Genomic DNA, 26449 nt, shown 5'->3' on the forward strand with positions numbered 1-26449 from the left:
AGAGGATTTTTTTGACTCAATCCACCAATAAAATTAATAATTGATTTTTTTTTTTTTTTTTTTAATTATTACTTCCAAAAAAATAACTCAAGGAGTTTTTTGGAGCACTCAAAAGCCAAGTCCTACTCTGTTGCTACAGCTTCTGGAAGGCAAATGCTCTTCAAAAACCTTCTCTCCTTTTAGCTCCTGATGATTCGATGGGGACCTTTGATGCAACATTTGGATTAGCTGCACACAACTGCACTGAGGGGGACCACAAAAGGGGGAGCCTGGCTGATTGCATAACTTTGAGAAAATAATAAGAGGAAAAGAAGGAATTAGAAAAAAAGAGAGAGAGAGAGAGAGAGTGGAAAAGAGAGAAAGAAAGAAAGCAATTAAAAAAAAAATATCTGAGACTCAAGTTTCAAGACTCTTTATGTGCTGCAGAGGAGCATAAGGTTTACCAGCAAAGTGCAACGGGGAGTCTGAGAGGAGAAATAGCTTTCTCTTTTGCCAAGAAAAAAAAAAAAAAATAGGAATGTGTGTTTTGGACTGGAGTGAGAAAGAAAGCTGGGGAGATTGCAAAAAGGGGGGTGCAGGATTTTTGTCACATTGATCCATTCATCTTGATTGTCTTCTTTAAAAAAAATAATAAATAAGGAGGGGAGAAGTGATAGGGGGAAAGAAGAAGAGAGGAAAAGAAGGGGGGAAAAGGAAAACAGCAAAAGTGTTTGAACCTCTGGAGCTATCTGCTCCTTCAAGCTGATTGATTAGTCATGATCCCTGCAGTTTTAATGGGAATCATTCAATTGGGAAGGTGGAGCACCCTAGAGTAGATTAGCATATTCTTGTTTACTCATCTTCTGAGGGGCTTTTTCTCTTTTCTTTCATTTTGTGGAGAAGAAGGGAGGGGGGGAGGTTGGGGGAAAGGAGGGGGTTGTGGCTTATGTTATAAAGGAGGCCAAAAAAATAAATAGATTAGAGCATCTTTTGGGGGGAGGGAAATCAGTGGGTCTGAGTCTTGGAGAAAGCTGGGGGGTTGTTTTGGTTTTTTGTTTTGGTTTTGTGTGTGTGTGTGTGAGTGTGTGTGAGTGTGTGTGTTTTTTTTAAGAAGAGAAAAAAAAAAATAAAGGGAAGAAAATTCAGCAGAGAAAAGAAGAGAGAGAGGAGTTCCAGCTGTGGAGGAATAGAGGAGAAGAAGACAGATAGGGAAGGAAGAACAGAGAAATACATTTCAACCAAGAAGGAGTTTTGATTTATTTGATTTTTTTTTTTAATTTGTTTTAAGGAGAAAAAAAAAATCTATAAGCAGGAAAAAGAAAGAAAGAAAAAAAAAAAAAAAAAGAAAAAAAGAAAAGAAAAAGCAACTGAGAAGGGTTATAAAAAGAGCAAATACCAAGAAGGGTGAACAAGAGAAGAAAGTCAAGGCAAGGAGGAGCCCAAAGCTGGCAGATCGGGAGGATTTGCAGGGGAGAAGGGGGGGGAAGATTGGAAATGCAGCTCTGGAGTTTGCTGCTGCCTCTTGCGCTTCTCTGTACAGCCCTAGCCAGTGGACCCGAATGTGGGATGGACGAGCGCTCCCGCAGGGCACGAAGGGACACCAGGCACAGCCGCCAGCTCCTCCACACTGCCCCGGGCACCTGTGCCACCAGGTTAGCCCGAGGAAGGCGCTCCACTGCTGGGCTGGAGCCTGGGCATGTCCCCCGCAGGAGGCAACAGCGGGAGGTAAAGGACGAAGAGGAGTCCCTTACCCCGAGCAGGGCGCTCTATTTCAGTGGCCAAGGTGATCAGCTGCGGCTCAAGGCAGACGTTGAGCTGCCCCGAGATGCCTTCACTTTGCAAGTGTGGCTGAAAGCCGAAGGCGGACAGAGATCTCCGGCTGTCATTGCAGGTAGGTCCGGCCGTGCCTGTGCCTGCAGCAGCAGCAGCAGCAGCAGCAGCAGCATCCCCGCTCCGTGCCGGGAGCCGGCGGGAGGCGGGCGTGTGTCCGGGAGCGGGCTGTGCACACCCAGCCCCGCGGGAGCGCCCCGGGGATGGCAGAGCCTCCTCTGCCAAACAACGCCTCATATCCCGGGAGATTCCATCCCCGGAGCTCTGCGGACCAGCCTGGAAGTGTAGGCTCGCAGGAAAAGTTATGTAAAGTTTTGCATAGGGAGAACGGCAGCGCCCCGGGGGTTGTTTCTTGTCTTTTCTGGGTGCGCGGATTGTACAAGAGGCAGCTCTTACCGTGGGGTTGGTGTTTTTTTTTTTTGTTTTGTTTTATTTTTTTATTTTTTTTTGGTCTAATTTTCATGTTGGAAAACTGTAAGTAGAGCGTTTTGAAAGTGCCTTGTTTGTATGTATGGAAAGCAATGTATGTGACCGGTGTGTGGCTGCAAAGAAAAGGCATATCTGAGGTCCCCCCTGCGATTTCCTTGGTTTTATTGGCTTTTTTAGTGTACTCCACTGCTCGCTCTTTAGATGCAGCCTTAGCGTGTGGTTTCCAAAAAAGCTATAAAGGAACTTTTTTGGCTATTGTGAAACCTCAAATGAATCAAATGAGTTTATAAAGTTCCCAACCCCTCGACACTCTCAGCTACGGCTGGGACTCGCCACTGCAGCTAGAGGATGTGTGGAGTATTTTTTTTTTGTCTCCCCTTAGAAATGGCAAGTGTAACATCAATGATTCTGAGGTCAAACAGCCCTATAAAATCATTTAGTACTCAAAGCAGCTACCAGTCTGAGCTGGACAATAACAAGGAGTATTGCACTTTTCTTATTTAAATTTTATGAGCCCATCCTGAATTTTGGTCCCTCTCCCCCTCCCTCCCTCCCTCCCTCCCTCCTCCCGCCCTTTCCTCGCTTTAGTGATAAAGTGCAGCAAAGTTGTCGTGAAATCGGATACTTTTCGGAGGGTTACAAACCCTTATAAATGTCGCCACATCCATCTTTGCTCTGAAGGAAGTCATAGAAAATGGAAATACCTTTAAAAAAAAAAAAAAATTAAGGAAACAAGTCAGAAAGAGAAACGGGTATTGGTGGGGAGGGGAGGGGAGGGGAGGGGGGGGAGAGATGTTTTACAGTTCTTTTGGCAAGGAGATTCCCTGAAAGTACAAAGTTTCCATGTCCTAGGATGCCTTAAAGAGACAGGGAGGATTTCCCCGTTTCCCTTTAAGCGGAGTCACTTCCTCGCGGGAGGCAGCGCTGCCTGTGCCGGTGGCGCGGCTGCCCCGCCAGCCCCTCTCCCTGTCCGTGTCCCCTGCTGTCCCCTGCTGTCCCCTGCTGTCCCCTGGTGTCCCCTGCCACCCTCCTGCCACATCCCCGGCCGCTCTGCCCCAGCCCCGCCGCTGCCCTCCCGCTTTGTCCTAAAGAAAACAAAAACTGGGATGAACTCAGCTTTTCCCGTAACTTTCCCCGCTCCCGGCCGCTGGCGGGGAGGGACCGCGGTGTGTGCGGGGCTGGCAGGAGGTGCCGGGCACGGGCTGGTCCCGTGTGCCTTCAGAGCGGTGATTTCATAGGTGAACCACACTATTCCTCGCTTTATTCCCCCTGGCTTTCTCACACTCTGCTGGTTCCCAACCCTGACTTAAACCCCAGGGCTCCAAGTGCTTCCCTTTCAAGTCAGGAGAGGCAGAATTGGGGTTTAAACGGGATCTCGTCAGTACCAAAACCAGGCTCAGTGTGTTTTTTAATGTGTTTAATCCAACACCTAGGAGCCCATGGCCGTCTTTGGTGCAAGTGTCTCTAATTCTCACAACAGGGAACCTAGACAAACACACACAAAGATCATTTGTAGTAAAATGCTTTTAATTGGATGGGGGAGGTTGGGTTGTTTGCCTGTATAAAACACTTGACCCATTTTATGCATGGAAATAACATTCCACTGTAAAAAAAAAAAAAAAAAATGAAGAGAAATGCCCCAGTTTTGCACCGTAGATCTTCAGCTCAGCTCGGGAGGACTTGGTGATTTTTATTTTATTTTTAAGCTCCCCCTGCCCCCCTCTCAGCACTCTTGAAGAGGAGCCAGGTTTGGCTCTGTGTGTAAACACCTGGAAGAGGTCCAAGAGGAACTCACTTGGAGTATCCTCTGCACACCACAGCCTCCCAGACCTGCAGCAAGCTTAGGGAGAGATTACGCTTCCCTCAATGAGGAAATCAAGGGTTCTGGCTGCCAAAACTCTTGGCTTTCACGTTTTCACTGTTTTGGGATGTGACAGACTGAGGAGCTCAGTTCTGCTGTTGAATTTGCATCTGTAGGACCCCACTGAAATCAAGAGCTCATCTGGGTGTTTGGAGGGGAAGGGACTGGGGCACATTTGCTGGCAGTGCCAGAAGTGAGTTTCCCCCCAACTTTCATCCCAGCTGCAAAGTGGGAAGCCGTGTGTCTGTAGGGATCTGAGGGAAGGGGTGGGATTGAGTGGAATACACCTCTTTTTCTGAGTTGCTCTTGTGTCTTCACCTACTTTCTGCCCCCCACTTTCTGCCCGTGACCACTGCTCCCCTTGCACCCCTCCCTGCTGGCATAGAAGAAATGACTACAAATGGTACAGGAGGAGCCCCATGAGTGCCTATAGGGGAAACCTGTTGTGTCTGTAAAAAATCTCCTGCAGGACCCAAGTTGTTATCAGCTCCCGCGCCTGAGCCCTGACATAACGGAGTTCTTCTGCTAATCCAGGCTTCGGGAGTTTCTGTCTGGAGCCAACTCTCCTTACGTCACCCTCTGCTGCAGCATTCAATTTGTTTTCATAAATGGCTAATTTTACAGCGCTGTTAAGTGGGTTCGTCATTGTGCCGGGCCATGCCCTGTCTCTGATGAGAGGCAGTCCTGGTGCCAGGCTCTGCCAATTTTCACGCTGCTTGGCAGCGACGTTATTGCCGCCCTGTTTGACTCCGCTGATATCTGCTCTGGCATTTGTCAGAGCGAAAGCTGTTGGGAAACTGGAAGTCTGACCCATTGATCCGCGTTACGCAAAAAGCTCAGGAGCCCTGTCGGGGCTGGGCTGGGCTGGGCTGGGCTGGGCTGCGCTCCCTCGGAGCGGCTCCCGGGGCAGCTCCCGAATGCTGCCACTCGCCCTCCCTCCTTCCATCCATCCCTGCCTCACTCCATCCCTCCTTCCATCCCTCCCATTCCTCCCCGGGCCGCAGAGTTCTCGGACAATCCCCTGTGGGCTGTGCGCACCTTGTCCGGCAGCTCAGCGCATCCCTCTTGTAAACACGCACATGTGCGCATGGAATCCATCAGGCGCCTTCGGGCACCTTTCCCCCGGGGGGCAGGAAAGGGTTAACAAGGTGGTGCTGTGCTGGGTTAGGTAATGCACATAACACTGTGCGGGATGAGGGGCTTCAAAGCTCTGCTGACCTTGCTGCTGTTGTAATCAAAGATATTCCAGCTCCGCTGTGAAAACGCGAGCCCGTCCTAAGAAACAGGATCCTGCCGGGTCCCTGTCAGGGTGTTCGCTGCTCTCTGGGGTGGCTCGTGTTTTCCCGGGAGTGAGATGTTGACTCTTTGCTGGCTGGGAGCTGAGAGGAGCGGGATGAATGATGGGCAGCGGGAGCCGGAGTAAGAAGGCGTGCCTGCTCTGAAGAGTGAAAGTTATTTGTATTTTGGTTTGGGTTTTTTGTTTGTTTTGCTCTATTTTTTTTTTTTTTTTATTTTTCACTTCTTGGTTTCATTCCCCTCTGTCTCTCTATTCCCCAGCCTGCCAACAGGGAGCACGATCCCAACTTAATAAAGCTTCATATGTAAGGGAGTGCCTATGTTTTCCCAACTTCAGTCCTTGATAAATGTAAAACTGCAGCAGAATCCAAGGGGAGAGAAAAGACAAAATCAGCGCAGTGGAGCTGACTTTAAGCCACAGCTTTTGCACATAAGAGGCTGAGAAACATCCGTGCCAGGGTCCAATAATTGGGCAATTATAAAGATATGTAAGTGACACTGCACAGGTCTAGTCCCTCTATGGAGTTAAAAATATATGTTTACTTTGGGGAGTTATTTCCTTCTGAAGTTTTGGAGTCTGATATTGGTTTGATAGACTTCAGGTAGAATTGGTGAGCTGGGTCCTACCTCCAGAGCTGATCCTCATGCTGGGCGTGCTGAGAACTTGAGGATGATTTCAATAGAGTTTACTCAGAGTTTCACTGGTGATAAAACAATAGGCAGGTAGATAAGGTGGAATTATCAACAGCCTGTTGTCTTTCAGTTGCATGAATTTTCTAGTTGTGTTCTGTAATGAACAATTATAATGAAGGAGGAAGTCAAATATCAAATTTTAGGTTCTGTTGTTTAATTAGTGCTTGTGCAAGGTCCCGGGGTGCTGGCCATGGTGGGCAGAGGGGAGTGACAGGAGCAGGAACACCTGCACAGATGTTCCTGCAGGGTCACAAGTCTCCAAAACACCGTTGCTGGGGGCTGGGGAAAGCTGTGTGGGTTTGGCTTCCCTGTGGATGGGCTCAAATGATTATCCACTTCATGACTATGGATCTGGACATGGCTTGACTCATAGGTCACTGAACAAAATACCCTCACAGCTTGTCATTTACTAAATATTTGCATTTGAACAGCACATTTCCTTCAGCCTTTGGAAGCTGGGACAAGAATCAGAAGCTTATTTTTCTTTCCATAACATTTCCAATTTAATCTGGTCTCATTCTTTTGACCAGCTACACTCTAGAGTCACAACAGCACTTTTAGAATAAAGTTGGAGGTTGTTTTTTTCCCCCTTAAAGCACTTACACATAGGCTACTCTAATTAATTAAACGATAATAAAACAGTGAGGCCAATTTGACTCTGTATGTGTGAAGGATGGCAAGTTTAGATTCCTAAATGATGTATGGCTGTCTCCTGTAGGCACAGGGCTGTGTCCCAGGCTGAGTTTGCCTCTCCAAGCTTCATTTCAGCCTGATTTATTTCAAGCCAGCCTGTCTCTGTTAGAAAAACTCACGTGAGGCAGCAAGCAAGCAGCAGGGATGGTGTTTGGAGAGAGAGCAGGAGCAGGGCTGTCCTCAGGGAGCCCGGGGATGTCTGGAGGAGCACAGAGCAGAGCTGTGCAGGGCTGTGCAGGGCTGAGGGAGAGGGGAAGCCCTTGGAGAGCCTTCGCACGCGAAGCCACCGCCAAAGCCAGCCCTGGGCGGGGCTGGAGCATCCTCCAGGCTCCAGGTTGGAGCATCCTCCAGGGAATCAGGCTGGAGCTGCTCTGCAGACCCCCACTCCCATCCCGTGTGGTGCCAGGAGGTGGACAAGGGGTGCTGAGGCTGTGGCTGCACTGAGCACAGGTGTCCCTGTCAGCCCCAGCCACACGTGGCGTGGGGAGGGATGAGTTTAATCCCAAATGCCAGAGGGTCTCACTGATGAACCCTAACCCAGACCCTCCACACAGGTAGGTGACACTTTCCAGTGCCCAGCAGGAGAGCTCTCTGCTTGCACAGCTGAGCCAGGTGTTTGCTGAGGCAGCTCCATGATCTTTGAGCCCACTCACCTTTGCCAAGGGTGGGAGAGATCCTTGTCTGAGCACACTGAACAGCAGAGATCCGACTGCCAGTGGACACCTCACTGGTCACTTACAGGCAGCTGAGGGGAGCAGGGACTTCTGGTGGAGAAAAGCTTTTTTGGAGCCTGGATCTGGCTCTGCCAATAAATGAGTCTGTCATAAGAGAGGTGAAGCCACAAATACGTCCAAGAGCACCTTTAACTCAACAGTATTTCATGCCCTGGCAGCACAGAAAGCCAACTGTGTTCTGGGTGTGTCAGGAGGAGCCTGGGCAGCAGGAGAAGGGGATTGTGCCCCTCTGCCCCTGTGCTCAGCTCAGAGCCCACCTGCAGAGCTGCCCCAGCCCTGGGCCCAGCACAGCAAGGACCTGGAGCTGCTGGAGAGAGCCAGAGGAGGCCCCAGGGGGATCAGAGGGATGGAGCAGCTCTGCTGGGAGGAAAGGCTGGGAGAGCTGGGAGTGTTCACCTGGAGAGGAGAAGCTTTGGGGTGAGCTCAGGGTGGCCTTGCAGGGCCTGAAGGGGCCAACAGGAAAGATGGAGAGAGAAGATTGACAAGGGCCTGGAGTGCCAGGACAGGGGGAAATGGATTCAAACTCAGGGAGAGGACGTTTAGGTGGAATATTGGGAAAGAATTGTTCCCTGGCAGGGTGGGCAGGCCCTGGCACAGGGTGCCCAGAGCAGCTGTGGCTGCCCCTGGATCCCTGGCAGTGCCCAAGGCCAGGCTGGACATTGGGGCTTGGAGCAGCCTGGGACAGTGGAAGGTGTCCCTGGCCATGGCAGGGGGTGGAATGAGACAACTTTTAGAAGTCCCTTCTAACCCAAACCATTCCATGAAAAATGCTCTCAAGGCCAAAGGATTAACCAAGTGCTTTCACATTGGATTTTCATACTGCCCTGAGCCAGGGAAAAAAAAAAAGCCAACATATAGTGTCTTTTTTAAAAAAGACATATTGAAAAAACAAAAATAAACCATTCCATGACTGGGGTCATCTGAAATGCTCCCATATAATAGTTTTGTTTCTAATTTTATCTGTTGTTTTTTCAGCTCCTCTTTTCTCTTCTCCAATAGAAATTACAGGAGCAGAAGCAGAAAAGGGACCACCTGGGTTGCCAAATTTAGTCCCCTGCAGTGTCAGGGATATAACAGCAGATAATTAGTCCAAACAATCACAGAAAACCCACTTTGTAGGTTCTGATATAGCACAGGCCACAGAAGATTTCCCAGTGCTCTACTATAAACCAAAGCTCTTTAGCTAAGACTGGGAGTCACCATTTTAATGTAAGACAGGAAAAGAGAAGGACAGATCGACAACATCTTAAGTACCTAAAATCCAAAACATTGGTTTAGAAAACCGTTAACTATGAAAAAGAAAAACACTGCCTGGTAAAAGGTATCAGCTTTCTTATTTTCAGAGAGTTAAAATGAATCAGGTGTTTTGACAGTTATGAAACTTCTATTGAAATTTTAAGTTGGAATATTTGCCAAAACTGATCCTTTCCCACAGATAGACTGTTTTGATTAATTTCCCTTTTTCCTGAGAAAAATATTTGATCAAACATTTCCCACCCTTCTCTGATCTTAGCCTGTGTGGCAGTTCCTACATCCCATTGTAGCAGGAATGAATGCTTGATTGCATTTTTACCTCTTCCCATCTTATATTCCAGATGATTGAGAAAAAACATCAGAAAATACTTGTTTGATCAAAATCCTCTATGTTTTTTTCTCTCAAGTGTATCAGCAAGTCTCATATAATCTTTTTCTTCATTTACCCTCCTCTCTCAATGCTACCAATTTTTTCATCTAGTACTTTACACGGGCAGTAAATATCAATCTTCCTATTTTTTATATGGAAAATACATTGGGCTCTTCTGTTTCCTGGGTTCTGGGCATTGGCTTCATGCATTTTTCTGGGCACAGTTGCTGTGCATTTTGTTTCTTTTTTTTTTTCCAAAAAATGAGACTTCTGAAGATGAACCTTTTCCCTGACCTCACTCTTCAATTGCTCCGTGCCCATTTCCCCACCTGGGGGTTGCTGACATCTAGATATGATTTTTGATTTTATTTCACCTTTCTGGGGAGAAGGAACACTTGATTGTTGTGCTGTTTTCTCTGTCTCTGCACATTTCTCTTCATTTTCTCTGCTGTGAGCATGCATGCACACACACACACCATTTCCAAAGCACCTTTGATTTTCTTCCCAGATCAATAGAGCATTTAAACTCCAATGATCAAGGAGGAGCAGCTTGTTTATTTCCCCACATATTCTGACACAAGTGGCACATCTTGTAAACTGCTTTGATTTGATGTTAGTGCCTATTATAAAGTTTACTCTCCCCAAAGCCATCCATGAAGTTAAAGTACTCTTACTCTGAGCAGGAGCAGAGCAGAACTCAAAAAGGCGAGGTAAACAGAGAACAGGAGTGAAAATCTTACCAGAGAAATTTGCTTTCTGCTATCCTTGTTGACAGTAATCAGAACAATTTGAGGACTGTTGAGCATCCATAAGTTTGGCAGCACCAAGTAAAGGTACATTGGATGTCATAGTTAAAAGTGAACAAATATGAGTACAGGTTAATCACCCCTTGGCAGAATGGGGCTGGATTCGTGGTTGCAGAGGAAGCATGGACTTGATCCTAAACCTGGTCAAGATCATGAAAAATAAGTTTGAGCCTGGCTGAATCTGGCAAAGGCTGTGATTTCAGAGTTTTCCACACCCCTTCTCTAGAGCCTTGGGCATGTCTGTGGTCCTTGCTTCAGTGTCCTTTCTTTTGCAGACTTTTTTTGCTTTGGACATGAGAGAAGAAACACTGTGAAGCCCTAACATCAGAGGACAGGAACATGTTTATTTGGTTTTGCTATGCTCCAAATCTCACATTGGCCTCTGTCTCAGTCAACCTTTCTTCTTTTTTTCCCCTCTCTGTTTCCCATTTTATTTTTTAACGTTAAAATCTCCCCTATTCCAAACCCACTCTCCCATTTTCTGTCCTGCGGGGTGATGTAAGTGTGTGACTCTCCCATCCAATCCCTCCACCCTCTCTTATCACCATCCTAGCCTCAGTTTTTTTCCCCTACTGTCTGGTGTCCTTGATTCCCCTGCTTTCCCTCCTTCCTGCTCTGCTGCTTTCCTGCTCCTCTCCCGCCGTCCGTGCCACGGGAGGGTGGTGTCCCCTCCCAGGGTGGCCACAGGCTGGTGGCTTCACGGCCAGCTGGTGTTGGAAGCGCTGTGGGAACACAGGGTAAGCAGGCAGTGTGCTTGTGTGCTCAGCCAGGCTCATGGGCTTGGCTATTTTCTGGGAATTATTGATATTGTTCTGTTTAATATCCATCCTCGCCGTGCGCAAACAAGGAGCGAGCGCTCGGTCTTGCGGAGAGGGAGCGAGGGGGAAGTGAAACTGAGAAGCATCTGGAGTTGGCCTGGTGAAAGCAGCAGCTGAGAGATATGATACCAGCTCATGAAAGAAAAAGATGTTAGAGAAACAAACCACTCTTTTCTGTGCTGGGCACCTCTGGGGCCTGGTGGGCTCTCAAGTCTTCCTTTTGGGTGATGTTTAAGGATGTTTTTATCTCTTCTCCTTCCTCCCCTATGTTGTGTTTTTCCTCCTTTTCCTTATCTAATTTACTGTCTCTCTGTTTGCTTTAAATCACTTTCCCTTATGGATTTCTCTCTTCTGACCCATCTTCCCCTCCCTCATCTGATTCCCAGGAGTCTTCTGTCGTCATGGAACTGGGAGAAGAGCAGCCCTGTTCCTGACACCGAGCATCAGCTGCAGGCTCCTTTCCTCCTTCCTTCTCTTCCTTGTCTGTTCTCTGCTGTTAGTGTTGGAAACATACTCACAGAGATCATCCACTGGATTGAGGAAACAGATTTTATCACCATTATTTTGTTTGTTTTATTTAAGACAGGGATAGGAATGGAAAGGAAAGGCCTTTGCTGTTACCAGTGTTACTTAGTTTTGAATGGAGTTTTTTTCTCCTCTACTAATGTATCTTAGTGCTGTTATTTTTCTTTTTTCATTGCAGCAAGATTACGTTTTGTAGTCTTGAACTTGCCACAAAACTTCCTGCTGTTGATGGTGACAAATCTCAGGTGTGAGAGAATATATCCCTTAAAATCAGGGAAATGAAGGAATGGTGAGACACTGATTTATCCTGGATGTGGCAGTGTGCTGGTGACAAAGTCAGCCATCAAACCCACCAGCAGCCATTTTTTGCTACTTTTTATTATTGTTTTTTTAGGGATGATGATGGTTATTCCTCAGCTGAGATTGTTCTCCATGTGAAATCACATGCCCTAATTCCTATAGGATGTTTCATTGCAGCCATTGATGGTTCTTCAGCGGATAATGGCAGTACTGAGCCAGTGGTATCAGCCAGGTGACATCCTGCTGGTGACAACACAGGGACTGGGGGAAGAAGGCATTTGGAATTTGTGACATGAGGTCCTTGGAGACAGTGGAAAATCAGATGATCTGGAATTCATATCTCTGAGCCAGACATGCTGGTGATGGTTGAATCCACACAAATTATTGTGTTCCTCAGACAGAACAGTGTGTGCAGCCCACAATGGGAGAGAAAAGCAAATATCAGCAAAGCCCCTTGGTTCAGAGTACTCCTATTTAAATTGGAATACTTTGATATTTCTTTTATCCATCTGCACATTGATTATTGTATTGACTTGCTGAAATTACTTGTAAAAAATGGAAGTTGTAACTACTTATTTTCCTAGGAAATGCTGAAAATCCAACTCTGTATAGCTCAGGTTATTAAATTAAGGACGAAAGCAACTCGCTTACCCTGTAGTTAAATCCAGACAAGGTGAGAGGTTGCAGAAGTTGCCCCAGAGGATTTTTGGAAAGGGATCACCACCCAGTGCACACCCTCATGGCTGAACAACCTGTATTTCTGTCAGGAGCATTGCCAGGGAGGCTGTACATCCAATCCATGGGAGTTTGCTCGGAATGCAGCAGCATCTGTGCTTGTAAAGTCTGAGGTGCTAGAGTTGAAATCTGGAGCTTGCATTACTACTGTCTTACATGTCATCTGTCTTGTGGATAAACAGAGCAGCCTCTCGGAGGTCAAAACAGCACCTTTCACCAGTGATAATTTAATGAGAATTATTTTCAGCGTAAACTAGACAAGAATTGGAAGCCTCCTGTGCTGTAGCTCGTGAATGGAGATGTTCAGGGAGAAAAGGAGTACTGGGAGAAAAAGCAAATGTTAAGTAAATGCATTACACACACAGTTTTGAAACATACTTGGCAGAGGGAAGGGCGAGCAATACAAGCCAGATTCTGCTGTTGAACACACCAATGTAAACCTAGAGTAACTCCTTTGGAGAGGAAATCGGGGGGGCTGCTTCAGACCTGCGAATGTGTAGAATTTGGGGCAGAGACAGAGGTCATGCAATGGGGAAAGTGACCAAGCTGAGAGGTGGATGTTGTGGAGAACAACCTCCAACCACCGTCACCGCCGTTGGTGGTTTTACTTGGGTGTGTAATGGTTATGGTGATGCAGTGGGAAACATTTGTACAATGTGGGGTTGTTTTTTGCTTTCTGAAGTATTTTCTGCGTATACCTATACGGTAATCCCTCTAGACTGTGGAACTGGGCCACGTACCAGCGTTACAGTGAGCCCTTTGTGTTTCCGGCAACAAACACTCCTGAACTCTGCTCTCCAGGCTTGTGGCCTAAACTCCTTCACCCCCGCCCGTACTGTCCCCTCTCCAGCAATAATATTCCCTCCTCTGTTTATAAACAAACACCCTCGGAGGAAGTTCACGGGAAGAAAAGTTAGTTAATGAAAATCAACCACGCACCCAGGCCCGGGCTGTGGGTTGGAGCCAGCAGGGTTGCTCGATGTTTCCTACCCTGCATCTGCTTGTAGGAGTTTCTTTGATGAGATGTTTGCCTGTCTGTCTAACTCTGTGTCTTCCTCATCTTTTCCCATCGTCGTGGAAAATGTAAAAGAAGCGAGTTAAAATCGCGGACTTAATTTGCTTTGAAATCGGCACGGACAGGATTTGGGAACACCAAGCAGGGAGGTTGACTTCAGTAGCTGTGTTAATTTTCTTCTTGGTAAATCCATTGATTTTGCCTGTTTTGTTGTTGTTTTTGTTGTTTTAACATCAGAATCTAGATTCTGGCTCCTGGCAAAACTGTTGCTCTTGAGTTGCGCAAAGGCTGCAAAAGGACGAAAATAGCCCAAAGGATAATTGTCCACTACAGTCTGAACACAGGGCTGGTGGTACATCTGGTGTTGCACACCATTCTCACAGAGCCACCCCTTCAGGAGACGGGAGTGAGCAGGACCCAGGGGAGTGGGTAACACAGGACTGTGGTCACCGTGGCCATGAGCAAAACATGATACTGGTGCCAGCAGCTGGAAAACACAGAATGTTTTTCGACTTGTTCCAGAGGTCCCAAAAATCTCTGACAGCACAGGGGCAGCTGAATAAATATTCCATTTTCTTGTGGCTGCTCCTGGTTTGCGTCTTCAGCACTGCACCTTGGGCTCAGGTACAAAGTTAGTGGATTAGGTGTTTGTTTCCTTCCAGGAGACAATTGGATCCTCTAATAAGTCTTTCTAGTCACTCAAAATACACAGGAAGATCATCAGATATAGGAAAACTCTGGCAGTAAGGGAGGCAGCCTGGTCAGGTCTGTGATTCCTCATTTGGGCAGAGGTGGGATGTCAATGTAGTGCTCATGTCACTGTTCCAGGCTCCCTCTCTTCCATAAGGAGTGTGTTTGGAATCTGGGGCTAAGGAAGCTTTTACAGATATCTTAGATGTTGAAGTTGTGGTCCTACTTTATGTTCTAAGAGCCTCAAAGTTTTAAAAGTGTACTACAAAAGGTGTCCAGTGCTGTCAGAATCTCCACACTTTAAAATGGGATGGTTTAAAATAGTTTATCTGTGGCTTTTTGTTGAAAGAGTAGTTTCTCTTGGTGAACAAATATCTTCTGTCAAGTCTTATCTGCAAGGCTACTCCAGTGTGGTCTCTCCACCTCCCATCCCACTGGGGGGAAGATAATCAGAAGTGAGGATTTTGCACTGCAGCACGGACAGAGTTTATCAGTTGTTGCACAATCACTTTGCCTGCAAGCAGGTTAAATAAAGGAGCAGGCTGGAGCGTGGTGGAAATGGGCCTTACTTATCCTGGTGAGTTTCCTCCAAGAATTCCAGCGTAACTATCAACAGTTTCTCCTCGCAGGAAAGTCAAGCGATTCATTCTTATCCTTTGAGGAGTTCTGAATTATTGAAGAACATAGGATCTTATGCTGGGAAAGGCTGGAATTCCCCGCAGTCCTCTTGCTGGGGATGGTTTAATCAAACAGACTGTTTACATTCTGTGTCTCAGCAGAGGCCAATGCTCAAACAGCAGTGGTCTTCAACTGGACCCTGTAGCACGGGGGGTTTATTTTATTTTGTTTTAAACATCGACATACCACAAGTTTACTGGGAAATGGCCATCTGCAAACACCTGCAGGCTCCATGGAACAGGCCAGAGAGGGAAGCAACAGCAGCTGTGTCTCACAGAGGCAAAATGAGACAGCAAGGGGGCCGTGTTTCTTCTCCAGAGGTTTCTGCAGGGCTGGGATTTGGCAGCAAAGGTGGGCTGGGAGCACTTGCACTCCTGGAGGAAGAGACCTTGCAGCAGGAGGAGGCTGAATGTTGGTCCAAACTCTTCTTTGAGCCTCAGACACTGATGGTAGAGGCAGAGAAGTAAAAGTCTTTTTTTTTGCCAAAACCTTGTGTTTTGCGTCACACTGTGAAGGCCAAACTGTTCCATGAACAGTTTCTGTGCTCTCAGACTTAAGAGGGCTCAGGCTGAATGGAATGGGAGTTATGTATTCCATGAGAGAGAGGGAAGAAGGAAATGAGATTGGGACAGTTCTTCCTATCACCCCCATCTCTCCTCTCCTCCCTCAGGAGGAACACCTTTTGCACCTATATCAACAAATCAACACTTCATTGCACTTCTGTGTGTCCAAAATTGGCCATAAGCCTTGAGTTGAGATTTTCACTTGCATTCAGATGCTTTCTTTTTTTATTCCTCTTTGGTGCATTCTGGAAGTGATGTATTTCCTCTCCCCATGCACAGGACCTTCTGTGCCTCACTGAGGAGGACGCACGCAAGTAGGCAATGTGGCCAACATTCTTCCAAACCCCAGCAATCCAACCAGCTGTTCAGCAGGGCTGCTATTTATTGAGAACTGTCAATGTGTTCAACACATGGTGTCCTTTGCCCTGTCGAGCCAACAGCCTGGCTTTTATGGGTTTCTCTGACACTTGTCACACACTGGTGATGGGACAAGCTGGAACAGGCACACGGGTTTATGTGAACATTATTCTAGAAGGGCATTGCAACATAATAAGGGAAGTTCTATAAGGGAAGGAGGGACAGAGACCAGTTGGCAGAAGAGAAAACAGAGGCTGTTGCAAAGGGTAGATGTTTCTTTTTTGGCTGGTGCTTTCGGAAAGAGAACAGAGATTTCCTTCAGCGATAAATTAGATGCTTGGGGAGAAAGAAAGGGTGTTTGTTTCAGCAGTGATGCAACTCCTGTGTGAGAGGAGCAGACTGCCTCTCCTGCTAATTCCAGCTGCTGGCTCTGTGGCAGAGTGGAAGTGCGCAGGTTGCTTTTGGGATTTAGTTGCTGCTCTGCAATTGCTGCGAGGTGCCTTCAGCTCTGTCCTTTCCATCTCCAAAGGCGGGGTAATGTCTCTCAGCAGCCTGCAGAGAGATGCTGTTTGTAAGGGTGAGGAAATGTCATTAGTGCAGTGCTTCCTGAATGAAGCTGTGAATGACAAATGCTACTCCTTTGCACCAACAGGTTGGAATGTTCAGCCAAGGAGCCCCATTGGCCACGGTCGTGCTGGGTTCCTGTTCTGCTGTAAAGGGAAGACTAAGGTTGTGGAATGCCAAAGAGACAGAAAAGACAGGGGACACATCTTGCCAATCTCTTACTTATCTATTTGTCCCATCTTTTTTTTTTCTCTTGACTTGTGTAAGCTCGTATTCACGAGTATCACAGGTATTTATTTTCCCCACTGAAAAACAGAGCCATTGCCTGAACAGTGTGACTCTGGCCACATTCCCTCCTATTCAGCACAATGCAATCTTGGCTCTTTACTGGTTAATGTTTTCTGTCAACAACCTGCAAGAAAACAAAATCAGTGCTGATAAAATTTGCAGATGTTGCAAAATGCAGGGAGTGGTAAACAATGACCAGAACAGGACTCTCAGTTGGGTGTTTTCAAAAGCTGAGAACATGCAAACTTTGTGTTAGAGTAAAGCCAAATGTGAAGTCATTCATATAGAGAGAGGGGCAGCAGGTCACACACAAAGGATGGATGGGGGGAAAGGATCTTTCACCTGGAAGCTGAATGTGGAGCAGCAACTGCCTGCTGGAATAGATAAAGCATGTAAATGTGAGCTGCCAATGTGAGGCTGTGGCCAAAGGTTTGGAGTCATCGTTGGCTGGGTAAACAAGGAGATATTGAACAAGACTGAGGAGGTTGTGTTACCCTTGTAATGACACTGGAATAGCTGTTGCCAAAGCACTTTGTCCCATTCTGGTGTCTACAGTTTAAGAAGGATCTTGTATGGAAGAGGATTTAGAGAGAAAAAAATTAGCAGTGACAATAAAGCCAATTTGTAATAAGTCTTGAAGCATTGGACTCAAGAAGATTAGGAGGGGACTTGATCATCATGATCTTTAAATGAATGTTTTGAGAATATTAAACTGATAACTGTGGGTTGGAAATGAATACTAGAGGATATGAATAAATCCAGTGGATCCAGTGGAGACTAAGCAGCTTTAGAACAAAGTATTTTAGCAGTGTTTTAGCCTTGAGAGTAGTCAGTAATTGAAAAACCTTTCTGAGTAGAGTGATGGAATATCTGCCACCACAGCTTTCAATATAGAACTAATTCCTTTTCCAAACTGCAAGGTCTTTAAAGAGGAATTAATTCAGAGGTCACCAATATTGTGTCTAAGAGCTTCTAATGTCAGAGTATTCTGGGTGTTTTTGCTGTTCCTGGAAAAACAGTTGAAGCCAACAGTAAAGCACAAGCAGCACCAAGATGCTAATTTCAAATCTTTTAATTTCTCTCTTTTTAATTTAATTCTATGGGCTCACCTTGACACTGGTAGGATATTTCTGATCACCACAATATTTCCAGCTCATTGTAGGGTTTCCTCACCATCACTGCAGTTGAATTGTAAGGTTCTGTTTCACATGATAATTTTAATCCTGTTTAGATATTGTCACCTTTTCCCAGAATGAAGTGCTAAGCAATGACCCAACTTCTCCCCTTTGAAACAATCCAGTGCCCTGTCTGAAAACCACCTGAAAAGCAAGACTGAAATCTTTCCTCATTGACTGCAGTAAGAGCTTTATTGTTGACCTCAGGGATGCTGAGAGTTTGCCTCCAGAATAGACCTGGGGGAGCAAAAATTAAGGTTTCCCTCTGGAACCAGGACCATTGGCAATGCCAGGAATGTGGAGCCAACACAACAGACACTTAAAAACAAAGTGGATGAGAAAGCAGAGAATAAACTGGGGGTGACTTTAGCCTATCACCCCCTTGCTGGGTGGTCTGCCTCAGTCTCAGGGCAGAACACCAGTCCAGGGGATGCAGGATACTGGAATGACCTATTCCTGTGACTCTAGCTGAGTTGCAAACATTGACCAAAACCCTGTCAAAGGTAATTAGTGTTCTGAGACAGGATTTAATTTCAGCCATCCCCAGCTGGAGGCTGTTCCTCAAAACTCAAATTTAAGCCAAGTGCTTCAAATGCCCCAGCCTGCTCTCTCCAAGCCATGTGCACATGTATATATAGGCCCCTGCACAGAGAAAATCGTGCCTGTACATGGTATTTTGTTAGTCTTCATTGCTCTGCTTCCAAATTTAACCAGAAGTAGAAGGGCTGAAATAACATAAGAAAGGTTGGACATATGATATTTCCTGCTGCTCAGCTAAATACAAGAATTGCCAAAAATCTTCCAAGGTAGCTTGTTTCTTTTACATTTTTCTCCCAGTTCTGCAGACTTGAGAAGGTCAATTACTTTCGAGAAGGATTTGGCTTTGGCAACACTTATGGAAAGCGAAGCAGAATTATGACCTTTTGGAGGTTTGCCCATCACTGTCCCATCTTGTCCTTTAAGAACTAAAGGCTGAATTTTCACAGCTACAGTCTTCGGTTTAATAGGTGTGAATTTGTTTCTGTGCACTTCTAAGACATCATGAGTATCTGTGTGAGAATTTGTTTTTAGATGTCTATTTATTTGTGCTCACAGATCAAGTGATCACTGGTATTTGTAGAGCAAGAAACACAGGCTCAGGTATTTCCAGGAGGAAAATCATACCAAAACAAATGAAATTGGATTCAAACCGAGCAGAATAATAAAGCTCTAAAATTATATACTTAGGTTAGTATGTGGTGACTCCAGCCTATCTGGAATGCATGCTATAATAGTTATATCATGTCAGAGAGGCAGGGTTTTTTTTCAGCAGGACGTTTCCTAGAAAGCAGAAATATCTCTGTGGTTTGTGTATGGGTTTGGAACTCATGTGCAAGTATGGAGCAGGGAATTTGAGGCATGAAATAGTCAGGATTAGTGAAGGCCCAGATTCCTTTCATAAGCAGCAGCAGAAAACAGGCACGATCAGCTCCCTTCTCCCCACTGCTATTGCAGCCTCCTCCTCTGTGGATTGTTTTGGAGTCAGTTCTTTGAAGGTTGATAAATGCCCCAGTTGTTTCTATTAGTACAGGAAAGATGCAGTCATATGGGAAAGCCAGATGCAATAAGATATTTGAGTCTGGATAAGATCTAAGATATTTTTACAATAGGATATTTAATTTTCACCAGGCAAAGCCCTTGCAGGGTATAAATCAGTGTAAATGCACTGGAACTACTCAGTTTTTGCACTCACAAAGTGTCTGCCCAAGAATGTTCTCAAAATCCAATTAAATAACTAGAACTGTTTCATGTGGAAATGCCCCTCAATTACAAAGACAAGTCTAAGCTATCATGATGTGATTTTTACAATCTCCTCGCAGGGTGCCCTAGTTTGCATTCATGGAATTTTTTGTTTTTGTTTTGTTTCTGTAATAATGTGGATGTTGGCCATCTGTCTGATCCTGGAAAGGTTGTAAGGTTGTCCCTGCTCCCCAGGTTCTCTTCCCACTCCCTCATTGATCATAATGTTTGATTTAGGTGCCACTAGATTTCCTCCTTTGTTCTCCAGCCCTAACCTCCCCCCTGCAAACACACACACATTGTGCAATGGTGTAAAAGCTCTCCTGGCTGCAGCTGGGAGTAGTAACTGCTCAGCTGGTTCCACATTGCCCTAGAGCTGCCGTAAAGGTCAGAGACAAGGGAATTCTGAAAAGCAAAACAAGCCGTGTTGTTGTCCCCCCTATTTAATCCTGGCTGTGTGTTTTGATCAGCACCACAAGCCATCTCATGTGCAGAGCTGCCCTTCTCCCAGCCCTGTGTTTTTGACCATCCAGGGCAGCGTGTTGGGCACTTTTCCAGCCCTGCTCCGGGCTCGGGCGCTGCCGCGGCTGATTGACTTGCTCTGCTCGTCAGACACAAAGCACATTTTGAAAGGAAATGCCATATTGAACTCCCCGTGAGCTGATGGGTATTGTGCACGGTCATCTGATGGCACAGATGTGCCCCTAATAATCCTTCCAGGAGGATATTTCCTCCTGGGATGCTCTGGCCATCTGATCTGCTCTGAGGTATGCTGACCTATCTTGACCCAGTTTATGATCAATTCTCTCTGCTGTTTTCTAAAAGGAGCCCAGAAATATCTCTTTATCATTTAGATTGCCTGGAAGTTATGGTATTACGTGTCTGCTCTTTCCACAGAAGATACTCTGTGGTTGCTCTCAAGCATTAACTCTTACAAAGGGGAGGAAAGCCACTCTGTGTTAGTGTGAGCAAGAGTAAATTTCTCTGTAGAGCTTTGATAGCTAATCAGTGTTTGACAAACAGCACAGGGAGGAAGAGGAGATGAGGAAGCAGAAGTGACTCGTGTTCCACCAAAGGTTGCTGGGTAACTTCATCTGTGTTAGTCAAGTGACCCTTCTGCTGCTGTGCCTTTATCTTAATATCCTTTTTCTCAGGTTTGTGGGTGCTGTGCATGTGTCTGTGAAAGATGAATGGTTTCCAAGCTTTCCTTCTGATGTGTATCCATGTGTTTTGCAACACCTGCTTTTCAAGTGGGAATGGTGTTAATGCTGGATTTCTCTGGAGGTGAATCAGCTGCCCCAGGTACAATGGGAGGGTTAATTTGTAATCTGGTTCTGCTGGGCAGTGAGCAGAGATAAGCTTGGGAGTTCAGAGGTGTGTGATGATCCCTTTCAGCCAAACCAACAAACTTACTGGGTGTTTTCCATTCCTGATATTTGAAGGTTATCTGGGTTTTCATAAACACCAAACTCAACTTTTTAATAGGGCTACACTAGAGTGTCTAAAATTGGCAGCCAAAAAACTGAATTCTTGTCTGAATCAAGCTGAATGCAAAGTCTCCTATATTTGTGGCATACAGCAGTGATTCTCTTGATGGAACATCAGAGTTTGACTTTAAGCAGGATCCAAGAGAAGCCTGTCTTTACTGTCTTCACTGTTCCTATGCCCGTGTGTATTAAAATCATCTCAACATGGATATATACTGGTTTTCCAAAATTCATCCAAAAATATTCAGTTGTTTCTCAAAACATAAATAGTTTTGCAGGTATTACAATATCCTTACCCCTGTCTGGAATGTTCCCATGATCCCAGACTTCACAGTGGGGACTGAAGTTTGACCCTTGTGAAGGATGTGCATTTTTCTGTCCATGTAAAAGCCCGCCTAAAGCTGGTTATTAGATGATAAACAGTTCATTCACCAAGCACCAGTCTCTTCTGGTCCTGCAGCTTTATTGTGAAATGCTTAAGGAGATCTAGATAAGGAACAAACCTTCCCACTAACCCTTGTTTACACTGAGGCTGTAGATGAAGGAGCCCTTGGAAAAGCCATACCCAGCCCTGTTATAACACAGCAAGGGCTCAGCTCCTTCTCTGCCCTGTGGTCACAGTGCTGTGCGTGTTCACTTACACCTCAAAACCCTCACAATCTGTAATTTCTCACTAAGCCCAGCCTACCAGATGTATTTGCAGTAAGCTCTTCTATACTGTTAGCGGGTATATTCCCACAATAGGCTCACTGGAGTGTCACTAATATGATTGTCCATGCCAGTGGCTGCTCTCTTGCAGCCCACATGATTTTGTTATCAACAGGGAAGGATTTATGTAATGTTCATAACTAACCAGCCACTATAAATTCGTGTCTTGCTGTTGTGGTTTTTCTCACCTCCCTCTTTTCAGACTTCAAGGTATCTCATTGAGCAAATGAGTGACTGGGAATTTGAGAAACAGTACACAATGTATGCTTAATTTGATGCTAAATTACACTGATATAAAGATTGTGATTTTAAAGGGCCTTGGGCTAAATTCTCAATGTTAATTAGGCGTGGCTATATTAGACTCTGTACTTCTACACGATGAAGTTCTTGTCTTTCATGGCAGAACAAAAAGAACTCCGTTCTTCTCTCTGAGGTCTGAACCTTCTGGCATAGCTTGTAAGGGATAAAATCTGGTGTGAATTCAGCTAGATTGATAGCAGCAGCAAACATCCCCTTTTTGCTCTTTAAGTAGTACATTGCCACCTGAGCAAGCCTTAGGTGGTTTTCTTGAACCACTCCTTGTCTCAGGGGGTGACCTCAGGAGGCCTCTTAGCTGTGTTGGAAATGGTATAGACAGAGATGTTGCCTTAAGTACTCTGGATTTTGAATTATTTAAGTGTTGTGGAAGGAAACGGGGCTGGGGGAAGCACAGCAAAGGAGAGGAGAGATTATTTCTCCCCTTTGTAAAACTGTATTGGGTTCAACGTCATACCATGAAATATCCAGTGCAGAACTCAAGAACTGCTCCAGTGGATCTTCACTGACTTATCCAATTGCATGGAACATGGGGATACTTAACCCAAATCTGTCGGTTTTAATTATTTTCCTCTGGACAGATAAAAGCTTTCTATAGGTTCCTGTAGAATATTTGCTCTTTCAAGCGTTCTTCTGCGCTTTGATACTGAACGATTAAAGCATGCTAAAGAAAAAAACAGCCCCAACCTTTAGCTCCCTGTTCTTGGGCCCCCTGACTGCAGCTTTGATTGTTGACCTAAATTCCCCTTTCATAACTGAGTCCTGTCACCTCTGGTTGGAGTCTCCCAGCAAAACAGGCACAGCCAACTTTCAGAAGTGCAGGGCAGTGTTTTCCCTTCTGCCTCGCGTGGCTCTGGCGGCTCCGCGGCACCCGACGTGTTCAAAGACAAACTCACCTCCTTCTTCCCCTTCCCCCATCTCACCCTTCTGGAAATGAAACCATAACAAGGGTTTGGTTTGTTGTTTTTTTTTTTACTTTTACTTTTGCCTTTCCTCCTCTCCCTCTCCCCTCACTTCCTATCGCTCAGCAAAGCGAGGAAACTTCCTGCATGAAGAATGAAATTCTTAGTTCATCCTATGGCTGGGTTGGTTGCTGTGAAGATTGCTGTTATCCAGATATAAGAAAAGGCACTGAAGTGAGGGATGGAAGCCCTGGAGGATGTTATTTATAACATTACAGTGGGTTACAGCAACTTGGATGGGCTACTCCAACCTCTCTTCTGTCAAACTCTGCCTACAGAGGGCTGCTTCTGGCTCCAGCAGCCTCTAGCTGTGAGTTCCTGTTCCTCTGCTTCCCATCCCAGCTACAGCAATGCCTCCTGTCCTCACCCAGGGCTGTGTCCCACAAGTTCAGCAGTTCTGATGTTCCGTGCTGTGCCCATGTTGCCAAACCCTGCCCAGTGCACAGAGCCCAGACAAGGATGTGGCTCTATTTTCAAGTCCTAGAAAAGTCCTGAAAACAAAGTGGATCATAAATGATGGTGTTGGTTAGGGGGTCCTGCAAGAGGTCAGATGGACAGTGATGGTGGAGCTATTGTGGCTCAGTAGCCAAAGAACTGAGATTTTGCTTGTAAAAGAAAAGAGGGAGACTGTCTTTCTTGTTTTCCATGTTTGGCTTTGAGCTGCTGGAGTTGAATTATCCAGCTTTCCCCACTCTTTGGATGCCTAGGAATTTACTTTTCCTATAAGGGACAAACATCATAGGACTGGAAGAAGCTTTGTGGGCCATTGAAGTCTGTCTCTGGCCAAGCATAAAGGAATGTGGCATCTTCCTCTGTTCGTGCACTTCTCCAGAGTCCTCTGAGGAGTGACTCACTCCTTTGTGGGGAAGGGAGGCTTCCAGTGCCTCTTGCTGGAAAGCTGAACTAGCACCTCTTCTTATTTTTTTTTTTTTCTAATTAAATATAAAATTCCATTTCAATCCCTTGGGCCTCAGGAACAAGAGCTTTATAAAGAAAAAATCATTCAGACAAAGGGGTAAGAAGGGCTGTCACTGTTCTCCTCAGCTGGAGCTCCATCCCTTTCTAGCAACTCAGGGCAAGCAGAAGTGAAGAAAACTGTTTGCTGCTGTATGAAACTTGTACATATTTTTTTAATCTAATTGCTGTGGGGAAAACAAACATCAGTTTTATTTCACACCATTTCTTGGCTCAGAAACTTGAGGCACATTCGCCAAATTGTGGTTTTTCAGTCATTGGCTGTGTCTCATTTACCATGAGGCCTCTTTGGTTGGTAAAGAGATATTAAGTAGCTAAAAATGTCCTTTACCACATTATTGTAAAGAATTCTCAGTGTAAATGAGAATTTAAACTCTGTACATTTTTCCTGTAAATGTTGGTCGTGGTCACAGCTGACTTGAAATTTGGAGTGTCAACCATTATATGGGGTGATTTTGCTCAAAACCAGCCTTGTTTGGGGTAAAAGAGGCCTCTTCTTGTTTAAAATGTTCTTAATTATGTCTGAGAAATAACTCACGGCTATGGAACCTTTTACTAAATTGAAATAAATTGTGAAAACATCAAATTATTCAGTTTTCAGAAGTTCTGGCAATTATTTCACATGTCCCTCTTCCAATGGCTTTGCCCTTATTAGTTGTCATAGAAGAAGTAATAAATTCTTTTATTATGACATCCAGTGTCCCAGCTGAAATGAATTTCATTGTGCTGGGGACAAAACGGAAAAGTGACACTCCCTTAGCCGGAGGATCCTCAGTCCAAAGCCAAAAGTAAAGTGGAGGATTGGGAAAATAGGTGAAGCGTTCAAACAAAAGAGGGTCATAAGGAGCTTACGAGGGAGTTGGGTTTCTTGTCCCAGCACAAGGGAGTGTGGGTTTCTTCTCCCCTTTTTTTACAATTTTTCCTTTCTCTTAAGAATAAAGCAACTCTTGCTGCTGAAAGGCTTGTGCTCAATCCATCTTTTCATCAAGAGCTGGATGTCTGCAATAGTAAAAGTTTGAGAAAAGAATACTGTATGTGGCATAAGGATTCAGTAATGACCTTTGCCCTAAACTAGAAAATGCAAGGAACTGGAATAGTAGAGTGTTTAAGTTCAGCAGCTTTCATACTAGTGTGTTCAGTGGTGTCCCTATTGTCACTGCGTTTTTTTTCTTTTCCTGTCCTCCTTTGGCTCCCTGTTACTCTTGAATTGATGGCAGCTGTTTGAGCCCAACTCAAGACACGTTGCATCACATGAGTGTTTAAAGGCTCAAAGGCAAGGGAGGGTTGCTACTATTCTGTAGTATTCCTCCAGCAGCTCCTCGTGCTCAGCTGAGGTCAATCACCAGCGTCATGCAGCCTTTCAGAGAGAGGAAGATGTTCTTTAAATGCTGCCTGGGAAACTGGATCTCCATCCCACAATAATTTGGGGAAGATTTCTAGCCATGGGCAGTGTAAAGAGCAAAAATTCTTGACCCTTAAAGACTGCATGGTGGACATTCCTGGAACTGGAGACCTGTTCCAGGACTTCCAGCTGTCCATCCAACCGTGGGGATCTTGGATGCCTGAAGAAATGGCTGGAGCAGCTTATGTGTGTCCAGTGGCTTTGTGATCCACAGACATGGAAGATTTGGTCACTGGATGGCAAAGGAGACTTGAGATGGTGGGGATTGTGATAGGGATGAGTTGTCCTTTGGTGCCTCAGTCAAAACAGCCCAGGGAGTCCCTGGGGTTCCCCTGGCCACGTTGGAGACATGTAGATTCTCAGAGGGGTTTGTTGGGACAAGCCCATTTCTGCATCACTTTTTCTTCTCTCACCATGCTGGCATTTCCTGGCAGGCAAAAACTCTCTTACAAAATGCCTGATCAGCTCTAATGGTCTTATTACAATAAGCTGAGATTTTTATGACTTATTTGGGAGAGGGACTTGTCTTGCCAGCTGTCTTCTTATTCATTGCAGTATTATCCACCCACTATCGTTGGACAATACCTTCATTTGAGATGCATAAAAATACAGACTTTTATGGGCTCTCATCCATCTGAAAATGAATGCTTTGTAAGAGTATTTATTTCATAAAGAGAAACTTAAAAGCCCTTCAAAAACAGACTCCAGAAGGTTATTGGTAGCTTTGGCTCTCGTATCACAAGTTCTTCGGGTAAATATCCATCCCAGCAAATGTAATTTTTTTTTTTTTTTTTAGCACATTTGTTTTTTCCTTGCCTGGTTCTCCTCCTCTCCTTTCTCGTGATCAGAAGTAGCAGTATAAACCAGAAGCTGGTCTTGAAAAGGTTTTGAACTGAGTGCACCATACAGATGAATAAACACATTACCTTCCGAACCCTGGGATCTCTCTTCCAAAGGAAACAGGAAAAGGGGGAGCTCAGAATCCCTACCAAAATACCAGCGTGCAGAAAAAAGGCCCGTTTAAATGTTTTTAACTTTCCCATCAGAAGAGGGTTTTTTTTACAGGGGGAGGAGGTGGAGAGGGGCAGGGTGTGAGGAGAAGGGGGAAAGTGGGTGCTGGGAGAGGGGAGGAAAAATACAGTGAATGCTCCTGTAACCTTTGCTCTGT

At 45.5% G+C, this 26449-nt stretch overlaps 1 protein-coding gene across 1 annotated transcript in view; it reads left to right on the plus strand.

Annotated features, from left to right (window-relative positions):
- The first annotated feature begins 909 nt into the window (after positions 1-909).
- PAPPA (pappalysin 1) overlaps positions 910-26449 on the plus strand; it is a 179217-nt gene continuing 153677 nt past the window's right edge. The window contains exon 1 of the mRNA XM_083875991.1: positions 910-1870. Coding sequence (XP_083732117.1) covers positions 1474-1870 — 397 coding nt within the window. The 5' untranslated portion in view covers positions 910-1473. The remainder of the gene's footprint in view (positions 1871-26449) is intronic.

Source organism: Zosterops lateralis (genome assembly GCF_965231275.1).
Source record: "Zosterops lateralis genome assembly, chromosome: 20".
Lineage (NCBI taxonomy): Eukaryota > Metazoa > Chordata > Aves > Passeriformes > Zosteropidae > Zosterops > Zosterops lateralis.